Raw genomic sequence first — 9,203 nt, forward strand, 5'->3', positions numbered from 1 at the left:
CATCCCGCTCCTCAATAGGCCCAAATGAACGGGCCTAATCGGGAGGGAGTCTCGAGCCGCGGACATCGCGACTGACTCCACCGTGGAATCCGCGGCAAGCCAGGGAATTCCTATAGGTAATAGCTATACAGTATACGTGTCGTGTTCTCTGTTTTCCAGATCTGGAGGTCCAGAAGCGTCACATGGCTTTGAGCAGTTTATTCATGGAGCTTCTGATGGTCATGAATAACGCGAGCGTGACCACGGCCGAGTCGCTGCGTGGCGCCCTCCTCAGGTGGATTGATAGCAAAGTGCAAGGCATGTTGGTGATGCCGCTCCTCACAGCAGCCTGCCAGAGCTTGGCATCCATCAAACACATGGCAGAGGCGACTGAAGCCTGTATACTGTCATACTTCAAAGATGGTAAGCGCCTCCATTCCCTGCAAAGACGACACGGCAAGAGTTGTTGATACAGCCACATTGTATTCTTTTCTTTTTTTTTATGGGAACGACTTGTAGCTGCCGACAACTGCCCACAGTCTCAAGGTGATGTATGACATGGGGTGGCATCTCTTTAGGTCATTACATAAAACGTAATGTATATTGTCTGCATGCAGTAATCCAACTTAAAGGGGATGTCCAGTTTAGAAAACCCATTTTCATATATCCTCTGTTAATAGTGGGATCTTCTGACCAAAGTGGAAAGAAATGACCAAGACCTCTCTCTTTCTGGACGACCCATTGATTTGAATTGACACTGTGTAATGCTGCATTTTTCCTGTGGAGGCGCTGCACGGATTATAGCTGATCACTGGGGGGTCTTGGCTGTGGAATACTTTGTGATTGACCTTTTGAAAGACCCTACTGAGAAGCGTCGTCTGATAGGGATTTCCAGAAGTGAACCCCTTTAATAAGTAGCAAATGTGTTATAATAAACAGATCCCCCCCCCCTAGATCAGGGCCCGGTTATTCCCAAAGCTTTACTTGTGGCCCAAGGTACGAACGTCGCACCCAACCCCCACTTGCACACGATTCTCTATGCAAGGTTTCCTACCCCATAGAAAGGGGCCGCCACGGGGCAAGGCTAAAGGTTCATGGTGGTAAAGCGCAACGTGAGACTTTATCACACCGCGTACATTTTAGCATCATTTACTTCTCCCTTTCCTTCTCTATCTGGGTCCAGACCGCCAACATGTCCATGCGCACAAGCTTCCCATCTCCCGTAGGTGCCCCCACGTAGTAATTGTGCCCCCTTTTATGCCACAACCTCCCCCACAGAATCTCTCCTTGACTATATACACTGATCAATTGATATTTTTGGCATGAAATAGTTATATTTTCCTTTCTGACAGTGGAAGGCTGTGTATCATAAATCTCAATCCATTGCACCACGGGGCAGGAGGAACAAAATTACAAAGCACAGACTGTGCCGGCCATCAAAGGAAATCGGAAAGGAGATCAAAGTTTAATCAGCCCTAGTTTGGTGAGGGCGACCTTTGGGCCTCCTTTCTGGGTAGCTGCACCCCCCTATATTATAGACGTACTGTATGTCAGCACCTTCCCTCCCATTCGGGGTTCTCATTTACTATGTACAGTTGATGGCACTCTCTCATATTAGATCACCTGTTATAAAGCTCTTGTGACACTACAACTCCCAACATGCATACTTGTCCATAGAACTCTACAAGTGAGTGGAGCATGCTGGGAGTTGGAGTGGTGAAGGTTGCTGATCCCGGTAGTAAGGATATGTTCATACTACCGTTATCAGGGTCTGTTGCTGTCAGCTGTCATGGGATGAGAGTAACGGACATAAACGGAGCCCCCTCCGTTCGTTCCCTTTGACTGTAATGTAAGCAATATGGCAGACACTTTCTTGTTTACAGCTGATCGTATTCCTTCATTGGTTACCAAGCCCTGCTCCGTATATCAGGTAGTAGATCTTCCTCACACTGCAGCTCAGTCCCATTCAAGCGAATGGGGCTGATCTGCAGAGAGCCGTAGTCCCAGGAACAGCTGCTACAAACCTTACACGTACAGAGCTGTGCCTAATAAACAATAAAGGGGTTGCGGGACCTTTAATCAGCTGATCAGTGAAGGTGCCAGAAGTTCAACCCCACACCGATTCGATATTGATGGCCTATCCTAAGAGTAGGCCATTAACTTCAAAAAATCACTTCTAGGAATAGCATTACCTTTATTTTTACTTAATCCTGATGTTTTTCTAAGGAGCGTTGTGGTCATGCTCTGTGAGCTGTGCAAAGGTCCTTGTGCAGGGAGGGGGGAGTAGATAAGCTGTGACACCACCTATTATGAGCGGTGTATATTTATATATAGACCTGTCATTGTAAACCTGTTAGTGCTGATAAATGAGGTGACTGCTCCAATGAAATCTACAGAACAGGAAGTGTGGCTCTATTATTAGGCCTAGTGGCCAGAGTGAAAACTGCGGAATGTAAAGATTTTTTATTTATTTATTTATTTATTTATTTCATCTAGGTATTGACATGGAAAATAAATAAAAAAAAAAAACAAACAAACTTCTGCACAATTCTGCAGGTTTTAGAGCTGGAATCTCCCAGCATTCTTGCTTGTTCCAGTGTATTCTGGGTAGTGTCCCCTTTATACAGTGCAGGGATGGCGGGTCTCCACATATTAATGCATATAATCTCTTCATTTTTTTTTTTCTTCCCAGAATCTCTACATGCCCAGAATCCAGGCTGGGGACCAATCCTGGCATCTTTGCAGGTGCCTGAACTTACTACCGAGGAGTTCCTCCAGGAATGCCTTACCCTGGGCAGTTACTTGACCCTTCACGTGTATGTTCTGCAGTGTCTGAACAGAGAACAGACCCTCGCCAACGAGCTGCGGATGCTGGTCAAGATTTCCAAGTGGATTGAGCAAGTGCAACCAGGGTAAAAATCTTCTATATTGTAACCAGCACTTTGTAGTAGCCTAAAGATGAGATGTAACTTCCATGTCCCTTATCTTTTTTATATATGTGTCTGTATTTGTATTATGTGTTAAGTTTTCCTTCATTCACTTTGTTTCTAGTTCCGTCAATGAAGAACCCAAACTCTTCTTGTGGTTTCATAAGACTCTGCAGTTGTCTCTGATTCAAGTGGAGCAGAATGACAGTGAAGTAACCGAGAACGTTCTGCGGATCCTGCTGTCGGTCCAAGCTCGGCTCTGCCTTCTGGGAGAGGAAAGAATGTCTACTGGAATCCTGGGGGCTATTGGCCTTGGAAGGAAGTCCCCACTCTCAGCCAGGTAATGCTGTGTATATAGGGTTACTCTTGGCATACCCGCCATATCTCTCTATATTATGAAAATGGGTTTCTGTCTGTCTGTTCTTTATGCGCGACCAAACGACTGGACCGATCTTCACCAAATTTGGCACACAGATACTTCAGGTGTCCAGGAAGGTTTAAGACGAGGCCTCAACTCGCTCAGATGTACCGTTGCTGAGCATTCCCAAAACAATGACCCCCCCATTAGCCAATACAAACCTGCAAGTCTTTCACTCATATTCCAACTGCCATACACAGGGTCACTCCACATGCACAATCCAATACTGATATCCAAGCTGAGATACACGCATAAGAGGATTAGATACCCAAGTCAGCACACAGTATCACACACGAGAGGATTAGATACGCACATCTGCACACAGTTCCACACGCCGAAGGATTAGATAAGCACATCTGCACACAGTTCCACGCGCCGGAGGATTAGATATGCACATCTGCACACAGTTGCACATGCCGGAGGATTAGATATGCACATCTGCACACAGTTCCACACGCCGGAGGATTAGATATACGCGGCTCTGTACAGAGTACCACGCATTAGAGTTTTACTCCAGACTTCCATAGCAATCCAGCCATTTTTCTTCACTGCTGTATGTCAACTTTAAAGAAGCAGGGCACTGTGGATGACACTGTTACACAAGGTCACATTTACACAGCTGTACTCCAGGTATCCATAACAACCGATCACAGGTTTTTCACTGATATCCAAAATGAGATACACATGATCACATGACGCTTATGGACACACAAACAACATACAGAATACACTGCTGCAAAACTGGACAATTGAAATATACCCGTGCGAAGCTGGGTCCTTCTGCTAGTCACTAATATATGCGAGTACGTGAAAGGTTATCTTATATAATACTGGCTGGAAGTGGCATATTTCCCACCTGCCAGCACCCTGTTTCTCCCAATCCCCATCCTCCATCCCCAAAAATCCACCTGGAATAATCCAGTAAATAAAACAGAATGGAGGAGGGAGATGGAGCTGCATTTGATCTCTCTGAGACAGCATGCTGTGAGAGAGGGGGAAGAGCAGAAATTGAAGACGTAGGATATGAGGTTTCTAGGTTACTGCGCTTCCTTTGAGATTAGTCCCAGTGTGTGTTACACAGGGATGTTAGATTGTAAGCCTGTGTATTTTGTTACTTGTATAGTGCTTGCCCATATTTTGATGTTTGATATGATTTTTTTTTTTCTTCAGATTTAGGATTATTTCTCGAAGTCTGGCAGCCTTTATTTTAGCCCAGATCCCTGCTGAAAATCAAGTGCGCCTTAAGGCAGGGTCTGGCCTACACCTGTCACCAAAAGCTCAGCAGGTAACATTATAATATAAAATTAGGTCTGAGCTCAGACGTTCCACTTTTACTTATTTTACTTCACAGAGCAGGATGGAGGAATTATTCTCTATTTAAACTAGGGATAAATGGTGGAGATCATAAGTTATGAATTATCCTCAAGGGCTGTATTCACAGTTCTGCTGGTGTTATTGCATACAGTATACATTACTTATTCTGTACTGCTCCTGATTCTGTATTATACTCCAGAGCTGTGCTCACTATTCTGCTAGTACAGTCACTGTGTACATACACTCACCGGCCACTTTATTAGGTACACCTGTCCAACTGCTCGTTAACACTTAATTTCTAATCAGCCAATCACATGGCGGCAACTCAGTGCATTTAGGCATGTAGACATGGTCAAGACAATCTCCTGCAGTTCAAACCGAGCATCAGTATGGGGAAGAAAGGTGATTTGAGTGCCTTTGAACGTGGCATGGTTGTTGGTGCCAGAAGGGCTGGTCTGAGTATTTCAGAAACTGCTGATCTACTGGGATTTTCATGCACAACCATCTCTAGGGTTTACAGAGAATGGTCCGAAAAAGAAAAAACATCCAGTGAGCGGCAGTTCTGTGGGCGGAAATGCGTTGTTGATGCCAGAGGTCAGAGGAGAATGGCCAGACTGGTTCGAGCTGATAGAAAGGCAACAGTGACTCAAATAGCCACCCGTTACAACCAAGGTAGCCAGAAGAGCATCTCTGAACGCCGCACAGTACGTCCAACTTTGAGGCTACAGATGGGCTACAGCAGCAGAAGACCACACCGGGTGCCACTCCTTTCAGCTAAGAACAGGAAACTGAGGCTACAATTTGCACAAGCTCATCGAAATTGGACAATTGAGGATTGGAAAAACGTTGCCTGGTCTGATGAGTCTCGATTTCTGCTGCGACATTCGGATGGTAGGGTCAGAATTTGGCGTCAACAACATGAAAGCATGGATCCATCCTGCCTTGTATCAACGGTTCAGGCTGGTGGTGGTGGTGTCATGGTGTGGGGAATATTTTCTTGGCACTCTTTGGGCCCCTTGGTACCAATTGAGCATCGTTGCAACGCCAAAGCCTACCTGAGTATTGTTGCTGACCATGTCCATCCCTTTATGACCACAATGTACCCAACATCTGATGGCTACTTTCAGCAGGATAATGCAATGCCATGTCATAAAGCTGGAATCATCTCAGACTGGTTTCTTGAACATGACAATGAGTTCACTGTACTCCAATGGCCTCCACAGTCACCAGATCTCAATCCAATAGAGCATCTTTGGGATGTGGTGGAACGGGAGATTCGCATCATGGATGTGCAGCCGACAAATCTGCGGCAACTGTGTGATGCCATCATGTCAATATGGACCAAAATCTCTGAGGAATGCTTCCAGCACCTTGTTGTATCTATGCCACGAAGAATTGAGGCAGTTCTGAAGGCAAAAGGGGGTCCAACCCGTTACTAGCATGGTGTACCTAATAAAGTGGCCGGTGAGTGTACATTACATTACTTATCCTGTACAGATCCTGAGTTACATCCTGTATTATACTCCAGAGCTGCGCTCACTATTCTGCTGGTGCAGTCACTGTGTACATACATTACATTACTTATCCTGTACTGATCCTGAGTTACATCCTGTATTATACTCCAGAGCTGCGCTCACTATTCTGCTGGTGCAGTCACTGTGTACATACATTACATTACTTATCCTGTACTGATCCTGAGTTACATCCTGTATTATACTCCAGAGCTGCACTCACTATTCTGCTGGTACAGTCACTGTGTACATACATTACATTGCTTATCCTGTACTGATCCTGAGTTACATCCTGTATTATACTCCAGAGCTGCGCTCACTATTCTGCTGGTACAGTCACTGTGTACATACATTACATTACTTATCCTGTACTGATCCTGGGTTACATCCTGTATTATACTCCAGAGCTGCACTCACTATTCTGCTGGTGCTGTCACTGTGTACATACATTACATTACTTATCCTGTACTGATCCTGAGTTACATCCTGTATTATACTCCAGAGCTGCGCTCACTATTCTGCTGGCACAGTCACTGTGTACATACATTACATTACTTATCCTTTACTGATCCTGAGTTACATCCTGTATTATACTCCAGAGCTGTGCTCACTATTCTGCTGGTGCAGTCACTGTGTACATACATTACATTACTTATCCTGTACTGATCCTGAGTTACATCCTGTATTATACTCCAGAGCTGTGCTCACTATTCTTCTGGTACAGTCACTGTGTACATACATTACATTACTTATCCTGTACTGATCCTGAGTTACATCCTGTATTATACTCCAGAGCTGCGCTCACTATTCTGCTGGTACAGTCACTGTGTACATACATTACATTACTTATCCTGTACTGATCCTGGGTTACATCCTGTATTATACTCCAGAGCTGCACTCACTGTTCTGCTGGTGCTGTCACTGTGTACATACATTACATTACTTATCCTGTACTGATCCTGAGTTACATCCTGTATTATACTCCAGAGCTGCGCTCACTATTCTGCTGGTACAGTCACTGTGTACATATATTACATTACTTATCCTGTACTGATCCTGAGTTACATCCTGTATTATACTCCAGAGCTGTGCTCACTATTCTTCTGGTACAGTCACTGTGTACATACATTACATTACTTATCCTGTACTGATCCTGAGTTACATCCTGTATTATACTCCAGAGCTGCGCTCACTATTCTGCTGGTACAGTCACTGTGTACATACATTACATTACTTATCCTGTACTGATCCTGAGTTACATCCTGTATTATACTCCAGAGCTGCGCTCACTATTCTGCTGATACAGTCACTGTGTACATATATTACATTACTTATCCTGTACTGATCCTGAGTTACATCCTGTATTATACTCCAGAGCTGCGCTCACTATTCTGCTGATACAGTCACTGTGTACATATATTACATTACTTATCCTGTACTGATCCTGAGTTACATCCTGTATTATACTCCAGAGCTGCGCTCACTATTCTGCTGATACAGTCACTGTGTACATACATTACATTACTTATCCTGTACTGATCCTGAGTTACATCCTGTATTATACTCCAGAGCTGCGCTTACTATTCTGATGGTAGAGTCAGTGTGTGTGCCTTGACATTCAGCAGAATTATGAATGCAGCTCTGTAGTACAATACAGTATGTAACTCAGCATCAGTAGACATAACTAGATATATATGTATATTTTCTACTGTCCTGCCCTTCCCACTACTTCACAGCCCGGTTCAGATGTAACCCATGTCCTTCTCTCTTCCAGGCATTAAACCTGGTGGAGTCGCTGACCTCCAGTAAGCAGTATGTGGAGTATCAGGAGCAGATCTCACAGGCCGTCCAGTTTATCCGCTACCCGGGCCACTGTCTTCAGGACGGGAACACGCTGCTAGCCCTCCTCATCAACTCCCTGTACCCAGAAGTGCATTATCTGAATATTATCCGATAACCTGGGACGATCCCGCCTCTGGGACACTTTTTTTATGCAGTTTTTTTTTTTTTCTTCTCCCCCTCCCTGTTTTGGTGACTACTTACCCCTCGCATTTCATGTTTTTAGAACAAAAAAATGATGTATTGATGTTTATGTGTGCAATAGTCAAGCAAAGACACCCAGATGTCAAATCTGCGGGAACAACAGGGTGGGTGTGTGAGATGGATGGGAGGGGTAAAAATCATCAGCAAAGGTCATGATTATAGACGAAATTCTAGTATGTACTGCCTTAAAGGGGCTCTCCACCCAAATTTAGTTTCCGAAAAATCTGATTTATTGTTCCCCTATAAGGCGTTTCTGCATCCTTTTTGCCTTATTAAGGAGATTTTTAATGAATTTAATTGTAGTAAAGTGTGAATTTAGTGAAAACTGCGGGAATAGCAGTTCTACTCTTGTCCATAAAGGAAAGTATGTATATGTATATTCCTGTCCCTAGGGGGCAGTGTTAGAGTATTTATATAAAGTAATGCTGCTGTAATAAGGATATTCAGCTTAGTTTGCCCATTAAGCTGTTTAAAGGGGTTGTCCAGAATAAGAAAAGCATGGCTGATCTCTCCCAGAAACAGCGCCACGCCTGTCTACAGGTTATGTGTGGCATTGCAGCTCAGCGCCATTCACTTCAATGGAATTGGGGTGCAATACCAGACATAACCCACGGACAGGTGTGGCGCCGTTTCTGGAAGAAAGCGGCCGTGTTTTTTTAAATCCTGGACAAACACTTTAATGAAAAATGTGACAACATCTCATGAGATTGGGAAGTGTTCAAAGGAGTTGTCACTTCCCTTTCACACCTGTGTTGGAATTTTCCAATAGGGGGCGATAGTAAGCACAGGAGAAGCTTGTTCTCAGAGTACAGTAAGTATTAAAGGGGTGGTCTAGAATTTATGCTTAGGAAAGGCCATAAATACAGTATATAGGATCAGCTGTATGGAGTCGCATTTGCTGCCTGCCCTGCAGGGGTGAACCTAGGGTTTCTGCCGCCTGAGGCGGACGTCGGAAAGCCGCCTCCCCCCCCCCCCCCGGAGGAGGGGGCGGAGCGGAGGGGACGGGGCTTA

At 44.7% G+C, this 9,203-nt stretch overlaps 1 protein-coding gene across 2 annotated transcripts in view; it reads left to right on the forward strand.

Annotated features, from left to right (window-relative positions):
• EPG5 (ectopic P-granules 5 autophagy tethering factor) overlaps nt 1-9,203 on the forward strand; it is a 66,437-nt gene extending 57,234 nt beyond the window's left edge. The window contains exons 40-45 of one of the 2 annotated variants that reach the window (XM_075268256.1): nt 160-402; nt 499-525; nt 2,672-2,891; nt 3,031-3,246; nt 4,495-4,609; nt 7,924-9,203. In XM_075268256.1, coding sequence (XP_075124357.1) covers nt 160-402; nt 499-525; nt 2,672-2,891; nt 3,031-3,246; nt 4,495-4,609; nt 7,924-8,106 — 1,004 coding nt within the window. In that variant the 3' untranslated portion in view covers nt 8,107-9,203. The remainder of the gene's footprint in view (nt 1-159; nt 403-498; nt 526-2,671; nt 2,892-3,030; nt 3,247-4,494; nt 4,610-7,923) is intronic. The other variant, XM_075268265.1, reaches the window with a different exon arrangement.

Source organism: Leptodactylus fuscus, chromosome 1, assembly GCF_031893055.1.
Source record: "Leptodactylus fuscus isolate aLepFus1 chromosome 1, aLepFus1.hap2, whole genome shotgun sequence".
Classification (NCBI taxonomy): Eukaryota; Metazoa; Chordata; class Amphibia; order Anura; family Leptodactylidae; genus Leptodactylus; species Leptodactylus fuscus.